Raw genomic sequence first — 17,427 nt, 5'->3', positions numbered from 1 at the left:
CTGCTGTTGACTGCAAGCCAACAGAGCAGTCCTAGCTGGAAGTAGATGAAACAAGAAAGAGAAAAAAGGGAGGGAGTGCTGCGTGACCTGTCCTTTTGTTACCTGGACAGGTAAAGTCACACCCACCTCTGGTCACATGCAAGGGGAAGGATGCTCCAGGTCAGGAGGAACAGGAGGTTTCGACTGGCTGGAGTCGGAGCAAACATTCCCTTGCATGTCCACTCTAGCATTACAAGGAATGTTGTACTTGTCTGCTACCTGTGGATCACATCCCACACTTTATAGCCACAGTCACCACTGGCATGGGGTCCCAGGAGGATGTGGTCCTCGGACTTTGGTTCACTACTTCTGCCGTATGATGTTGCATTAAGCAGTCTGCATCAGGGAAGAGGTGGTTTTTCATTCAGAGCAGTGGTGGGAAACCTTTGGCCCTCCAGATGTTGTGCAATTCCCATCATCCCCAACCACTGGCCATTCAGCAACATCTGGAGAGCCAAAGCCAGTCACAGAGGGAGCATACAGTCTGTTCTAGCACCTCAAGACTCTACTGTCCCCATTCTTATCTCTTTTGGCTATAATTGGAAGCAGAGGCTTAATTAAGATGGATTGGGAATGCCAGTTATATTTGCTGAATTTAGTATAGGGCAGGGTTAGGATGTGATTAACTGTGGAACCAAAGGGCTAACCTTTGTGCAGGAGAAGCTAATCCCCTTGCAACAGCACTGTGCTGGGAGAACCTATAGTTGCCAACATTCTCCTTTCTATATAGCTATTAAAGTCACAGAATTCCCCAGCCTGAGGAATGCTGAGCTATGGAACTCCTTGCCACAAGGAAAACACTGTGGCAAAGAATTTACCAACTAGAGATGGGTTAGAGCTCAGCAGAAAATGTTATCAGGAATTTCCAAGTAATTATGCCAAACTCTGCCTCCATCTGCCACCATTTTGTGACTAGAAGGCCTCAGTCATTTTTAGCTGTCTCAAATTTTTAGTGCTACCTGCACTCCTTTGCAGGTATATTCTCCAGTAATGTATGTATACTCAGTAGTGAAAACTTTGTTAATGAATTTTTAAAAGTGCTTATCAGATGTTAATATTACAAATCCTCAAAATGGGAGACAGCCAAAATCCTTGCTTAAACAGCCACTCAGACAACCTTAACTTTGGCCTGTAATACGAGCTATAAAAAAGGTAACTCCTCAGATATTATCAAGGTTGTCAAAAGCATGTTTTAGATGTAAGCTAACTTAATTTTGTAGAAAAGTTGTCTTTTTATTAAAGTGTTACGTCTGACAGTTTTAGGATTAGCCAAACTTTGCATTTATGGAAAAAATGAAGCATTGTTATTTTGCTGTCCATAAAGTTTGGACTTTGGTTCTTTAATTATTTTAATAGCAATTCTGTAATAATTCCAATAGTCTTTCAGTAGTCAGTAAATGAAGGCCCGTGCAATTTGTGTACTATATATAAATATGCACAGGCATTGCCAATAACCTTTAAAAAAAGAAACAATGAACTATTGTGTCTTCCAAAATTGTGTTCAAAACAATAGAAAAATTGTTGCAATGCTTAGATTCATATGCAACTTTTAGCTGCTAGACTGGGTAATCTGAGGTAGAGTTGAAAAATAAAAATACTATGTTAGAGGAACAGGCTATACAATAACTGGTAACTTGCTAGTATTTTTTATTTTGCTTCTTTTGGAAGAATTAGAATAATATATTTGGAAAGAAAAATGTGTCCATGAGAGAAACAAAAGACATAGTGCCTGTTCTCTGTCTGTTGGTCAGAAATAATTCATGTGGAGAATACCAGTTTTAGAGAATATTAAGTTAGACATTTCCCCCCTATGCTGCCTTTTGAAAAAAAGGCATTTCAAAAATATTTCCTTTTCCTTTGATTCACTCACAGTGTGGGGGCTTGGGACTAGGTTTACTTGCAAGTGGTATCATTTGTGCAAACAATACACTTCGCTTACCTTATCTACATGACAGAATTTCCCCGGGGAACTTGTGGAGATATAGTTCTCTAGTGGGTGAGCTAGAAAATTCTAACAAATTATTTTCACCACCCTCACTAAACCACAATTCCCAGGATTGTTTGGCAGACGCCATGACAGGTAAACTAGTATAAAACTAATAGGTGTTTATTATAATGTAATCGTACATTACATTATAATGTTTTGCTAGTTCATATATTTAGAATCTTCTCAGCTGTAGTTTCTATCCATGGGACTCTTCCCATATAAAGCTGTAAGAGGTTTGCTTACTTCTGGATATTTGTGATTGCTGAGTTTCTAGTTGGCAGATGCTGTGCCTAATACAGTACTCCTTTTGGTTGATGGTGGTCCTTTTGGAGACAAAACAGCACCATTCCTGCAGAAGAGAGAGGTATCAGCAGGTTTGGGGAGCCCCAAGGTTTGTAGAAGTAAAAAAAGAAAAAAAGTTTAGAAATAAGAGCTGGGCATAATGTCATTTATGTATGTATTCAATACATGTCCACCTTTTAAAAATCCTAGAGAAATGTGCTGTCCACACCTATGACCAGCATACCTCTGTTTCTGACTAGAATGACTTGTGGGGGAACAAATTGGCTGTACCAAAACCTCATTTTTGTTTTCAAAATGCAGGGATATTCTAGAGTAGAGTAACATGACTCAGCATGCTTTAGAAAAACCGAAAGGGTGGCATCAGAACTCTTCATGTTGAAAAACCAAAACAAAGTAAGGCAGCTTTGGGTTGGAAGTAGACCATTTAAACTAAACTATATTAGCAGGCATTCTGCAGAATTATTCGGACCCTGTATTGACTTTAAATATAACGTTTTCCACCTAGGCTTATACCTTGCCAAAGCCAGTGACTGAAATAATGCATGATCCTCAAATTTAAATTATTCTGTGTTAAGGTAACATTGATTCAGTTCAAAGAGGCTGGGATTCTTTCAGACAGTGAAATCAAGCTCCACTTCCTAAAACTTGAGGCAGTATAGATATGCACTGTAGTTTTTGAAAATCAAAACTTAGAGAAATTAGTAATCATTTCCAGTCTTGCAGCCAGCCCATAAAATCTCTAGTTGCAGCCTAATTTGATTAGAAGCAACCCTCACGATATTTCTAAAATGCAGAAAAGGTTGTGTTGGAAAAGATACTGGCTTTAGAGTTAAGATGGAAATACACTGGCATCTGGCACTATGATAATCTCATACTCAAATTCTCAGGGATAGAATGTGTATTTTCTTGAACTGAGCCAGAAACTAAGATCAGTTTTGTTTCCATATAAATAGCAGGTGGAAACATGAGTGTAGGGGGGCAGCTCCCCCTAAATAAGTAAAAATAAATACAAATCAATACAAATCTGAGGTTCTGCCCCCCAAAACAAAAGCCTGCGCCCTAACAAAAATCGTGGCTACGCCCATGGATGGAAATGTTAGAAATTTAGCTTTATACTGATGTTAGTTTGGGCCTTGGTTATAGATGTTGCTTTTAATATGTAAATAGGTATTTTAAAAATAGAAGCATAAAGATGGGTGTCCCTATTTTACACTCTTGCAGTGCAATCCTATACATGATTACTCAGAAATAAGTCCCATTGTGCTCAGCAATACTTACTGCTGGATTGAAACCTTAGGTTCATGGTAGGGGCTTTCATGAGCCCAGTGTGATTCTTTTTCTTGGAACAGCTGGTCCTTGTTCCACATGGCAAGTACTTTGGTACCTGGTCTCAGGTTCAAAGCAGTTTGCTATGTAGCATGGGAGCAAGGTAGCTGAGCTGCTATTCAAAGGTTCAAAGAGTTAGTTTAATTGGATCCTGTCATAATTTTATGTGAATTTTGGTACATTGCAGCAGAATGCAAACACAGCATTTTACAGATATAGAATTTGCTTCCAGGAAAATTTCTCTTTTGTGGGTACTTGCATAGCTTCATGTTCTGCATTTTATTCAGTTGAATCAAGCATCACGTATCTCTTGCTATTTCAGGCTGTGGTTTAAGTAGTTTGTGTTGTGCAAGAGAAAATCCCTTACAGGAGGTCAGAGCTTCCTTTTGATGTTTCCTAGTGCCAAAGAGGCGAATTTTTGCTCAGCTCAAAAAGCAACTTGTCCTTTCAGTAGTTGGAGTACTAAAAACATGTTTTTCAAAAAGCTCTTTTTGTGCAGATAGGTCTCCTATGCATGTATATATGACTTAAGGGTGTTTCAAGACATCTGCTTTTCCCAGCTACAGTAGTGCTTTTGTAGGTAACTGACATTCTGATATGCAAGTATTCACATGCTGGGTGACAGCTGTGCCAACCCCTGGGTGGATTACTGCTAGTCAAAAAGTTACTAGCTGGATCAGCACCCATGTCAGGGGACAGCAACCATTGTATTAAAGCTCCTCTGTGTGGTTTTTCCCGTTTTGCTTCCGGGTTTGTGACTACTGCTGTGGGGAGATCTGACATATGATACCTCAAGGCTACACCCTACGGATTGGTGTACCACCTATGCTACACTGATTACAGGCACTAATTGTGGATAATTATGTACAGGCATGTCTGCGTAAATTAATAGTTTTGCAGCACAGATTGATACAGAAATAAGCTCCACAGAGGTTAAGGCAACCTTCTGCCAGGCAAGTGTGTTTAGGACTGCAGCCATAATTTTGCATATCTTAAATTTTTACTATTTAGGGTTCTGCAGTACAAGCTGCAACTGGTGAGAAAGGTATCCTATGTTGTTGAGTACATGGCACATATTGCTGTTCCACTTGCCTATAACAAGCCCTAACCATCCTTGCTGCTGTAAATCACCAACATAATGTGATGGTTTTAGAGAAACAATGCCAGTGTAATTGTTCTTAGGATATGACAGCTTTTTCCCCCTCTTCAGACATATACATGCACACCCAAATCATCTTGCATTAAAAAAATATTGTTATTATTTATTGCACTTATTAGTTTCTTTTTTTTAAAAAAAGTAACTCAAAGTGATTTACAAAATAGTACAAATATTAGAACCAGTATAAAGCTAAAACAAAATAAAAACATGAAAAACAGGCAGATCTATCACATTCTACCCATAGAAAGAGGCCACAGATATCTAAAATTCTTCAAATGAAGGGCCAAAATCCTGGGCAAAAAGAAATGTTCTTGCCTGGTGTCTACAAGTAGATAGTGAAGATACCAGGCATGCTTCTCTGGGGACAGCATTCTATATGTGGGTTGCTACCACTGAAAAGGTCTGTTCTCATGTCGCTACCCTTAGGGCCTCCCTCAGAGGGGATATACAGAGAAGGGCCTCAGATACCAAATTCAGGGTCTAGGTTGCTTCATGTGAGGAGAGGCAGTCCTTGAGAGATGGGAGTCCTGAGCCACAAATGCTCATAGGCTTCATCAAGAGTGTTGGCATATTAGCTTTGATGGCTGCTGCTGTCGTAACTCAGCGGCTGCTAGACAACATTGAGCAGCCTGCTGTACTAGCGTTCGGATCCTGTGTTTTTCTGATGCAATTACAGGCCATTTCTATGTCTGCATCATCTCAAACCTATTGCTGAAGCCATCGTTTTCCATTCAGGCAGAAAATTCACTACACAAATGAGTCAGGGCATAAACATTTAGGATCCAATATACTGTACCGAGTTAGCTGGGAGTAAACCCCATTAAACTGAATGGGACTTAGGTTTGTGTAAACATGTACAGAGTTGTCCTGTAAGTAGGCTAAAGTCAATTGCATTATGCTGTTAGCTTGCTTCATCCTCATGTGTACTACTCACTTGAAACCAGGACCTTATTCCTCGTAGCACATCATAATCCTATCCAATTGTGAAGTCATAAGTAGAAGATTATGACTTTGAGTGAAGAGCAAGAGTCAGCATTAGAAGCAGATGAAGTCTTAAAGCTACAACGATCTTTCCCGTTGTCATATATATTTGTCCACTAAGAAATGGGAAGTCCACACCTGTATAATTTTCTGTGTTACAGTATTTAAAGCACAGTACTTTGCCAATTATTTTCTGAGGGACATCCATTCATTTTTTAAAATGAAAATAGTAAATTGTTAGCCTGGAAACTTGGAGGCTAAATTATTCCTTAAAGATTCATCCACACACTTAAATCCCTCTTTGGCACGTATCTCTAAGCACTTTGAGAGCTGCTTAGCTACTTACAGATGCTCTGTCTGATGTTCTATCTCAGGGGTAGGGAACCTCAGGTCCAAATGCCAAATATGGCCATCTACCCCCCTCTAGCCCTTCTTTGCACCCTGAGTGAGTGTTTTTGCCTGGCTGGAATAATGCTTTTTGCTTGTCTGGATGTAGGATATAGAGGGGTGTCTGAGTATATTCAGGCTCATCTACTCAGTAGTGACAAGGTATAATTTATATTTGTTGCTGTGCCCATTTTTGCCTACCTATGGCATGTCGCTTTGGAAGGTTGTCTAGAAAGGAATGTGTCCCTTTACTTTTCTTTCCCATTAGGAATTTCCTTACTAACATTCATCCGAGTGAAATGATGCTTAAAAATAAATAATTCAATTACAGTCCTACCTTGGTTGTTAAACACCTTGGTACTTGTCTGTTTTGGCTCCTGAACACCGCAAAGTGTTCCAGTTAGCGAACATATTTAGGAAGCCGAATGCCCAACGCGGCTTCCGTGGCTTCCGTTTGAGTGCAGGAAGCTCCTGCAGCCAATCGGAAGCCGCGCCTTGGTTTTTGGACGTTTTTGGAAGTCAGATGGACTTCCAGAAAGTATTCCGTTGGACAACCAAAGTACGACTGTACATGAAAAGAAACAGCTTGAAAAGGGGGAAATAAAGGGTTTAATGAGAATACTTGTCAGTAATTTGCCAATATTTAAAATGCTGATAGAACCAATAGTTCTACCTTGTATAAATAATATTTCTGTGACATAGAAGAGCAGAAGAAGCATCACACACACCCTATTAACATACTTTCGTGTTTTTTCTGACAGGGTTTTAGACCAAGTCCCCGCCACATTAGAAGACGTGTCGTGCCTCGCCTTGAAGAAACGCAGCCCCTGGTAGAAGTGCATCAGCTGAGTGAGCAGGAAACATCGGTTAAGAAAAGGAAGATCAAGAAAAGCAGCAGAGTCCAGCCAGAATTCTACCATTCTGTTCAAGTCACACCAACTCGAAAGCCAGTAAGTTTTCTTTCCGTTCTCAGTGCAGTGATCTTCAAAATACATTGTGCAGACTGCAGTTAGCCTGGATCTGTCAGATTTAGGCAGTGCAGGAATAAGAAGCCCTAAACCTGATAGCATCTCAGGTTGGATCCTCTTCCCAGCAACATGCAGTCTTGGAACCCTACAGCTAAGTCCCTGTGGCAGCAGAGTAGGTCAGTGAAACAGGGGAGGCATCAGAGAGGTGCATTCCAGGATAAACAGGTGCCCCCAGTTCCCTGTACAAAAGCCAGGCTGCCAATATGTGCATGCACGGACATAGGAAGCTGCCTTATATTGAGTCAGACGGTCAGTCCACCTAGCTCTACACTTGCTGAGGGAAGGCAGACCAAAAAAGTGGAGGCATTTTTCAAGAATGATAAAAGTGAAAATAAAACAAAGAGGTCTTGGGGGCGGTTAGCTCAGCTCTAGGCGTTACACTGCACTGGATTAGCAGTTTAGTTTCATTTTCAAATTGAGATTAGCAATTCAAAATAAAAAAAAGATAAACTTTCGAGAAAGAAAGGATGTTTTTATGAAGGCTTGTAAAGAGCCACTCACCTCCTTACCTGCTGTGAATAGGATCTGCTAGACTAGTTAAGCATTCTGTTTCCCACAGAGGCAAGCCAGCTAGATGCTCTATTTTGTTTTTTATCCATTTTTCAATATCCCTTTAAAAAATTCTGTTCTCATCCCACTGGCCTCTGCTGGGGATAAAGAAACCCTGACCTTGCATGGAAAGAACTATTGATTAGCTACCCCTGATTGCCAGCACAAGGAGCAAAGTAAACTGAGATGTCGAATGAAGGGTCTAACAATATGAAATCTGTGCAAATAGCTTTCATGCGCTACAGACAAGGGTCAGCTGAGTCACTCCAGTGCTGCACAGCTTGTGACTGAAGGGGCACAACAGTGAAATGAAACACGCAGGTGGTAATCTTATTGTGTACGTCAGTGCTTTTTAGTCATCCTTCCTTGACACTTTACGTAAAACATGCTGTTAAGACCTGGTTTATGAGAGCAGGGTCCTTGGACATTGTCAAATGCCTCAAATTATATTTTTGTGTGTGGGACTGCTGCAGCAACCAGCAATTTTTTTAATATCGTAAACTCCTTTAAATTGGGCCAGAATCTTGCTTCCTAAATTCCATGTGCCAAAACCTTGCTTCCCGAAGGCCATGCATTGTGCATGTGGTATAAGAAATATATATAAAAAGCTTGAGATTCAGTCTGAATTTTCATTCCTTTTATTTTAATTTAGTACTCCTTTTTTGTGTGGGGGGGGGTAGTTTTTAAAATGTAGGATTTAGAAACTCCTTTACTTTATAACACCTATATGGAAACCAACATCTAGTTAAATTTGCTGTTTTACAAGAACAAATCAGTTATCCCTTGTCTCCCCACCACACACCTATCCTTATAGCAACATTTATGTAGGTTGCAATCCAAAAGCCCTTTTACACTAGGTTGTGGAGGGGGGAGTTGGACTGGGTGGCAATGTCCTTTCACCCAGCCCTCTCAGCCTCTGCCAGCAAAGAGCTCTCTATTCTGTCTGCAGAATGTGTGTGCAGGTTGTGAAATATCTGCAGGTGATAGTGCTCCTGTTGTGATCCTCCTTAGATCAGGCCGTGATCTTCTGGTGGCTTCCAGAAGAGTTTGGATTTGATATCCCGCTTTATCACTACCTGAAGGAGTCTCAAAGCGGCTAACATTCTCCTTTCCCTTCCTCCCCCACAACAAACACTCTGTGAGGTGAGTGGGGCTGAGAGACTTCAGAGAAGTGGGACTAGCCCAAGGTCACCCAGCAGCTGCATGTGGAGGAGCGGAGACGCGAACCCGGTTCACCAGATTACGAGTCCACCGCTCTTAACCACTACACCACACACCAAACCACCAGTTGAAGACCAGTGGTGTAGGCAGTGCTGAGTCAGATTGACTGTAGGTCTGACTTTATATAAGGCAACTCCCTCTGTTCCTCCATGAGTAGCAGATACTTTCCGGTAGTGTAGGAACAACAGAGTACAAAAATCAAACATCAGCTAAGCGCCTACTGTTATGATGATTCTTCATCACATACTCAACAAGTCTTTGTCTCATAAATGCAAAAAGCTTGGAGCTCAGTCACAGATGTTTCCCTTTCCTGCATAACTCCTTGAAGTAATGGGTGGATAGTATAATATTCTATTATGTCACGTAAACAGTTTCTATCAAAACAGGAAGAGGAGCCCTTTATATTTAGTCACAATATACAGTAACCATGCATATAAACGATTTTACAGACAAAAATACTCTAGGGCCTAATTGTTGGAAATGTTCTTTCTCAGTGTTGAACTTTGAACTATTATTATTCAACAAATGGAAATGTTTTCAGGACTAATTTCATATTTTGTAACAATTTTTCACCACAATTTAAAAAGTGGTGGTGGTGGGGGAAATCAAGATTAAATATGTGAAGCCCAGTTTTCAGGAAAGTCTTTAGCATGTACTTTGGAGTATTGAGTAATGAAAATGATGTTACTAAAAATCAGTAAATGATAAATACATTTTGCTTCCTGAAACATTCAACTATAGAACCCTACATAATAAATATTTCTTTTTAGGAGAATGGAGAATAACTGGAGAAAAACAATTTATTAGTTTTCCTCCTGTATTCAAAATAAGGGGTTATGAGACGGTTTGCTTCATATACAGTTAGGAGGACACTTTCAGATATCTCTCTCTTTCTTTATACTTGGAAATATCACTGATGTAGACATTAGATTACTTATTAACTTCTGAAAACCTGACTGATCCCTCAACTTCTTTCTTTCTGAAAGCAAACTAGCTCAACTTAGTAACAAAACAGGAAAACAAATAACGGTGATTCCACTGAAAATCAGTGGTTGTCATGCTACCTGGCTTTTGTCTTCTGGGTTTCTGGGGGTTTTCCTGTTGTTGTTCTGTCTCTCACAGCTACATTAAGCCTACCATTACAATTATGGACTGGTCATTTCTTCGTCAGAGGGCAAACAGGCAAATTTAGCAGGGGATCAAATACTTTCCCCCCTCACTGTATTTAAATGTAAGAGACATTCAGTGATAGTTATTAAAAATATAACATGAGAGATACTACACTTACTACTCCTTAACTGGGGTGCTAACTCTTTTCAGATGAAGAATTATGGAATGAGCTGGACCAGCCATTTGCATAATGATCCAATAAATAAATATTCAATGAAAAGTATTTTATGCAGACATGACTCTAGGCTTCTGTAGCTTAACAGCTGTTTTACTATAGTCTTTTATTTCTCTGTTCAGCTTTCTAGCCACCAGAGGATGTTGTTTGTACTAAAGAATAAATAGCTGAGGTCAGATATATCCAGTAGAGGGAAGTGGTACACCAGCTACTGCAATATACTATCAGTTCTGTTCATTCCTGGATTTCTTTAATCTTTTCATGTATTCCTCTTGTCTGAATGATTTATTGCTGAGTCTGAAAATAAGCCCCGTGGTGCCATGATCAAAGCTGTGATGCTATCTTTATTTTGCCTTGAAATGATGAAAATGTACAATATTATGATTAGGGAATGGAAATGAATATTTAAGATTAGTATAGGAAATAAGTGACATTTACAGCTGAGCCCTTAAAATCCTAAACCTAATACACAAACACACATACATGCGTGCCAAAACTCAGCTGAAAATGCTTAATAAATTTGACAACGAAATAGAAAGGAATATGCAGAGGGAAAGAACTACAAAAAGAAAACATCTACACAATGTCTACCAAGATGATAAGGTATTTTATTTTAACAATCCATATAATTAAAAAAAGGATAGTGGAACTATATACAGTACAATAGTCTTAATAGTCTATAAATACCAGGAATATTTATAAAAATACAAATTTGTTACTATCATTATTATAGTATTAATAGCTTCTAAAAATAATATGGATCCTCCCATGCTGTGGTTTCTCCCACCATGTTTTCTATTTCATTTCAGAGGAAAAGGTTTTTGGTAGAGGCTCTCCAGTTTGTTTTTAGGAACATCAAACTAAATCTATTAATGGGTTTCTATGGAGCCATCTCAACATAACTTGCCTTTCCCCTCCCTTCCCTAGAGGTTGTTTGGCAGACAAGTTCCTTTAGTTTCCTTGCATATGAGCCAGGAGAGGAAATTCCTAAGTCATCTAATTCCTATGTTACATTTTGAATACTGAAACCCCATGCAAGATGGCCCAATAGTATCACAGAATAAAGCATAAATTCCATTTATTTCTTGTACGGCATTTAATGACTACTAAGACTATTACTACTTCTGATTTATTTATTTAATTTTAAGTGTGGGAGACACACCTGTGGCCGACAATATGTTGTTGGACCACATCTACTGTCATCTCTGACTTGGCAATGCTAGCTGGGGCTGCTGGGAACGGAACTGGAGTCCAATATCATCTAGAGGGTCACTGGTTCCTCACTAAATATTACAAATTTCTACAGCCCATGAAGCAGTCATAACAGATTATAAATGCAGCTTACTAAATTTAAAACAATAAAATCCCATAAAGCCACTGCTGAAACTAATTTAAAAAAAGAGAGAGTAACTTTGTTCATCAAAAGCCTGGCCAAGCAAAACTGTCATAAATTGACCTCTAATGTGTGGGTGTCGAACAAATATTTCTAGATTGCATGTTCTGTTTTGTGATTAGGGCATGATCATGGAAAAAGGCCTTAGCTCTAGTTTTCAGCCACCTAACATTTGAAAGCAGATCTTCTGAAGACAATAATAATAATTTTATTATTTATATCCCACCCATCTGGCTGGGTTTTCCCAGCCACTCTGGGCGGCTTCCGGTACCTTTCAAACATAATAAAACGTCAAACATTAAAACTACCTGATACAGGGCTGCCTTCAGATGTCTTCTAAAAGTTGTGTAGTTCTTTATCTCCTTGACATCTGATGGGGAGGGTGTTCCACAGGGAGGACACCACTGCCAAGAAGGCCCTCTGCCTGGTTCCCTATAACTTCACTTCTTACAGTGAGAAACTCTCCAAGTGTCCCTGTTTTCCCGGGACATCCCTGATTTAGAGGAGCTGTCCCGGTTTCTGATTCAATCTCAATCTCAAAATGTCCTGCTTTTCCTTAGGATGTCCCAATTTTCATTGGAGAAATGTTGGAGGGTATGGAGTTATTTGACTCCTGAGCTGTCTGAAGGCAATCCTGTACATGGAAGGGTTGCTTTTTAAAAATGTTTAATGTTTTATGATGTTTATATATATTTGTTAGAAGCTGCCCAGAGTGGCTGGAACAACCCAGTAAGATGTGTGGGGTATAAATTGCAAAATCATCATTATGGAATGTGATGTCCCTATTTTCATCAGAGAAATACTGGAGGGCATGCAGTAAGGGAACCACCAGAAGACCCTAGGAGGAAGACCTCAGTGTTCGGGCTGAACAATGGGGGTGGAGACGCTCCTTCATGTATACTGGGCTGAGGGCCTTTAGGGCTTTAAAGATCAGTACCAACACTTTTGAATTGTGCTCAGAAACATACTGGAAGCCAATGTAGGTCTTTCAGGACCAGTGTTATATGGTCTCGGCAGCCACTCCCAGTCACCAGTCTAGCTGCCTCATTCTGGATTAATTGTAGTTTCCAAGTCACCTTCAAAGGTAGCCCCACGTAGAGCGAGTTGCATGTAGATTAGTCCAAGCAGGAGATAACCAGAGCATGCACCACTCAGGTGAGACAGTCTGCAGGCAAGCATGGCCTCAGCTGGTGTACTAGATGGAACTGGTAGACTGCATCCCTGCACACAGAATTGACCTGTACCTTCATGGACAGCCATCAGTCCAAAATGATTCCCAGACTGCGCACCTGGTCCTTCAGGGGCACAGTTACCCATTCAGGACCAGGGGGTCCCCCCTCACATGCTCACCCCACCCCTGGTCCCCCCAAAACAGTACTTCTGTCTCATCAGGATTAAACCTCAATCCATTAGTCACCAACCATCCTCCAACCACCTCCAGGCACTCACACAGGACATTCACTGCCTTCACTGGTTCTGATTTAAATGAAAGGTAGAGCTAGGTATAATATTAGAGAAGGTGAACCTGTATGGTAAATATTGTTTTAGCCCTTTTAATTGGCTTTACTGCACTGTATAATTTCTGTTGTGGCTTCCTATTAGGTCATCATTTTATGATGATGTCAGGGTAAGCCGTCATGCTGCAAAAGCTGTTTGAAAGGGGAAATACATAGATGTGATAGACATTTTCTAGCCATTTAAGAAATAGCTGCTATTTAGAGAATTTATATTGCAAACCATACTGGGAAGAACAACACAGGATCAGTAATCATATATCTCAAGCTTGGTACTTCTAAGATGACACAGCAGCCGCCGCCAAGATGACACAGCACAGGGGACCTGGAAGTAGCCTCTCTTTGATCGGCAAATGTAGGCATTGTTTGCCTATCAGGTGACAACACATATCAGCGCCTCATAGTCACTTGTTTTGAAACTGATCCCCAAATAAAAAAATTCAGTTTGTCTCTCAGCCCTTGTCAGAGGGCTCTCCCCCCCCCCCATTTCCACAGTTCTTTGTGCCTGCACTGCATCATTTCTTGTTTACATTCCTGGCTGGCTGGTTTGGAGCCCGTGGGCAGCTGCTGCTACCTGCTCTGGCGACTGGAAAGTCTCTCGTCCAGCCTTTAAGGACAGTGTGTTTACTGAAGCGGCCTCTCGCCCAGTGAGCTTGTGCAACCCGCCCTTTGTGCTTTCCCTTGAGGAAAAGAGCAAATCTACATTTCCTGTCTCCCAAAGTCAGAGCGCTTTAGGAAGCCGGGAGCCCTCCAAACAAAACTGGGGAGCTCCGGAAAGAAGTTGATCCACCACACAAGGAAGGAAGAAGGAAAAAGAAAGAGAGACTTACCAGGGTGTGGTTTCAGGAATATGAGCGCAACAGCAAAGCCCCAGCATCCTGGGTTTGCGATGGGGGTTGAATTTTCCTCACCCCACATTAATGATTGAACCAGCAGCCTAGGGGTGGTACATCTTTTCTTTTGCCTGGTGGGGGAGCCAAATGCTATTGATTTGTAGCCGGGAAGCGTGCTCTCTTTTTTTCAAAATCCATCTCTTCCCTGCTCCCCCCTCCTTTCTGGCTTTATTGTTGGGCAACTCCAGAGGAGCATTGTAAGCTGGTTGCCAGAACGCCAGGCCACTCGTCTCCTTGCCTAAATCTTTCCACATATGGGTTTTCACTAAGCCACCTCTCCAGATCTACCTGTGTGTTGCCGCTGTCTGTGAGATTTAAATACACGAGCAGCAATATAGACAACAATGGTGAGCAAGCTATTCATTCGTGTATTAAAAATATAGATGTATCGACTGATCGGTGGGGTGGGAGGGAGGGAGGTTTCAGTTCCATCTGTTTCTACTGATTTTCCTAGAGGGCGATCTAAACAGCAAAAGGATGCATTGCTTTATTTTGAGAGCAAAAATTGATTCTCTAGTCTCAGGTTTTTATTTTGCTTTTAATCTTCTTCCCCCCACCCTTCTCTAGAGCTCAGGAAACGCTTCCTACAGATGCTCCATGTCATCCTCTGCGGATTTTTCAGACGACGATGATTTCAGCCAGAAATCTGGTTCCCTGTCCCCGGCTCCGGGTGACACCCTGCCCTGGAACCTACCTAAACATGAGAGATCCAAGAGGAAAATTCAAGGAGGCTCTGTGTTGGATCCAGCTGAGAGAGCTGTGCTCAGAATCGCCGGTAAGACCAGGATGGAAATACATCGGAGATGGGGGGGGGGGAGAGAGGGAGGGAGGGGGAGAGAGAGAGAGACTTGCATAGTACAGTAACTGTGCTCACGTGTCCATATTATTGTGGGTTTATTTGTGTATTACAGAGAGCATAAACTGAGAGCCTTGTTTATTGCTTCTGTTATTTGCGTTTTTAAAAGCACACACACGAAACTCATGGTCCTCCATGCTGTATTTTCTAGTGTTGGTAGTGACTAAGCTATTTGGCCTTGTATTTTTTTCTGGCTGGGTGGATTACTGCATGTGTATGGAAGAAAATGCAGCTGCAATACATGCAGGTGCGGGTGTTAAAATTGCATTGGAGGGTTGTGTAAGAGTGAAGAATATGACCATTTCGTATGGTGTATGTAGCATAGCAAGGCTGCTGGTGAGATACAGGAACTTGAAGCATGCTTTAGGAAGGGTGCCATCCTCTGTACCCAGCAGTAAATGCACTTACTTCTGAGTAAACGTACAGAGCGAGGTTTGTTTGTTTTTTATAATGGCTGGGTTTGCTTGAAAGTTGCTGAACTGATGTGGGATCAGCAGAAGTCGGGATTCTCTGACTGGTCTTGTTGTGTTTGACGCTAGCAGGGGTCACCGGGCTCCTGAATAATATAGGAGAGGCCCTGCTGGATGCTTTGTATAAGACAGAAGAGCATTTGATCTTCATTGGTTTTGAAATAGGTCAGGGAGTTTGCTTGGCCAACCCGGCTGCAAATTGAGAAGGAAGAGTAATATGATCCGGGAGAGAAAACGCGGTGGTTGTTGTGTCAGTGCTATTCGTAAAACCTCTCACAGGAATGAAAGCAGCAGCTCGTACATGCAGATACAGAGCAGTTGTTTTGCAAAGACAAATCTACTTTGCAGCACTCGCTAATGGGGTACGCTGGGAAGGGGCCACTTCAGACTGGCTATTTTATTTATCAGAAAAGGGGGGGGGACCGGGCTCACACCAGTGTGGAAGCCCCACCCGGGAAGTTCTGCTGTCTTAGCCCAAGATATATGGGTGGCCTGAGACTGTATGTGGTGTGAACAAAATGCACTTTGCACATGCACACGCGTCCACCCACAGTTTAGGGCTGAGCTTTGGGAAACGCTTCCGGTGCTTGCCACCATGACTGGACGAAGCCGGCGGGGACGCGGTGGCGCATTTTGGAGCCCTCCCTCCTCGCTGCTCCTGTCTTGGCGATCGCGGGAGCCGGGTTTTCGCCCGAGAGTTGTGCGCGTCTGCTTTCTGTGTTCGTGCGTGTTTGGTGCCTGGTTGCAGCTGGCGCTAAGGGAATCGCCGCATGATGCAGATCGAATCCTATTCCCATAGCAATCGAGCCGAACCCTTCTCCACTAGATTCTCAGTAACACCGTGCGGGGCGCAGAGGGTAGGATGGTTAAAAATGACAACGGGGAGCAGAACCTGAGACCGGCCGCGCCACGTGCCCCCGCTCGGAAGTGATTGCGCCGTTTCCTCCCGTTCAGCCCCCCCCCTTTTTTTGCTGCATGTCGCCTGTTTTGGTGTTGGGAGAGAAGGGGTGGGGGCATGGAAAAGCCCCACTTGCCTCATCTCTAAGACACTACAGAGAGAGAGAGGGAGGAAGGGAGGGTGTGGGGCGAGGCAGAAAGGACCCATCCCGGTCTGCTGCGAGGCCGGAATGAAAAGGCTGGGTCGGCGAGCAAGCGGAGCGGGGAACAAAACACACACACATACATATATATATATATATATATATGTATGCCTGGCGCGCACGCGCAGCGATGGCTGCCGGCGGCAACAAAAACAGGGTGACCGGCGGTGACACCTGCAGCGACGGAGCGCCGCCCCTTGGCCTCTCGCCACCCCCCAGCTCTGGCGCAGTTGACTCTTGTTGCCCTTCGCCAGGCAGCCGAAAGCGCGCCGAAGGGGAGGAGGAATGGGGCACCGGTAGTGGCCACTCCATTCCTGCTGAGGAGCCTTCTTTCTGGGATGGGGAGGGATAGGGGGAGCGGTGGGGCTTTGCGTCGCCGCCACCCCCCGGCCCTTCCTTGGGAAGCCAAGAGCTGTTCCTAGCGGCAGTGGCAACGTGCAACGCGCGTCTGCAGAGCGGGAGGAGGCTCTCCTCTCGCAGGTGATCCCGCCGCCGCTGCCGCTGCTGCAATGAGGCTGTCTGGGCTCGGAAAGCGCCGGCTATGGGGGCGAAAGCCCCTTTGAGACGAAACCGCGGCCAAGCAGCCTCCTTGCTTTATTGTGCAGACAAAGCCGAGCAGGGAGTGGGGAGCGCAGCCAGGGAAGGCTATTCAGGAAGGTCACCAGACCAAGTGTTGGGGCGGAAGCCTCTCCTCCAACAAGGAGACAACCTCCAGAGCGGGAGCAGCCGCGTTGTAAGGGTCCGTTGTTGCTGCAGAAGCAGCAACAAAGGGACTTGTGGCACCTTGAAAAGTCAGATTTCGTGGGCTGAAAGCCCGGTCCAGAAGGGGAACAGAGAGTACTGTACCTCCTTCCAATGAAGTTGTAGCCTTCGAAA

General features: G+C 42.9%; 2 protein-coding genes and 1 long non-coding RNA gene across 22 annotated transcripts in view; 1 reads left to right on the top strand and 2 right to left on the bottom strand.

The window, feature by feature from the left end:
- Nucleotides 1–2,014, bottom strand: part of ZNF451 (zinc finger protein 451) — a 52,916-nt gene extending 50,902 nt beyond the window's left edge. Inside the window, exon 1 of the mRNA XM_081856880.1 lies at nt 1,979–2,014. The gene's annotated coding sequence lies outside the window, so the exon portion shown is untranslated. The remainder of the gene's footprint in view (nt 1–1,978) is intronic.
- Nucleotides 1–17,427, top strand: part of DST (dystonin) — a 313,318-nt gene that overhangs the window by 13,417 nt on the left and 282,474 nt on the right. For 18 of the 20 annotated variants that reach the window (XM_081856621.1, XM_081856616.1, XM_081856602.1 and 15 more), the window contains exons 3-4: nt 6,944–7,132; nt 14,693–14,900. In XM_081856621.1, the coding sequence (XP_081712747.1) occupies nt 6,944–7,132; nt 14,693–14,900 (397 nt within the window). Of the gene's footprint in view, nt 1–6,243; nt 6,345–6,943; nt 7,133–14,343; nt 14,473–14,692; nt 14,901–17,427 lie in introns of those variants that run through there. The other 2 variants (XM_081856603.1, XM_081856606.1) reach the window with 2 other exon arrangements.
- LOC309339419 lies at nt 2,126–14,205 on the bottom strand. Its single transcript, XR_014155325.1, has 3 exons — nt 14,063–14,205; nt 6,911–7,027; nt 2,126–2,375 (listed from the first exon to the last, which is right to left on the bottom strand). It is a non-coding gene; the product is annotated as an uncharacterized lncRNA (long non-coding RNA).

This window comes from Podarcis erhardii (assembly GCF_964252035.2).
Source record: "Podarcis erhardii genome assembly, chromosome: 3".
Taxonomy (NCBI): Eukaryota; Metazoa; Chordata; class Lepidosauria; order Squamata; family Lacertidae; genus Podarcis; species Podarcis erhardii.
The sequence above is the reverse complement of the archived record's forward strand: the minus strand, read 5'-3'. Positions and strand labels throughout refer to the sequence as shown.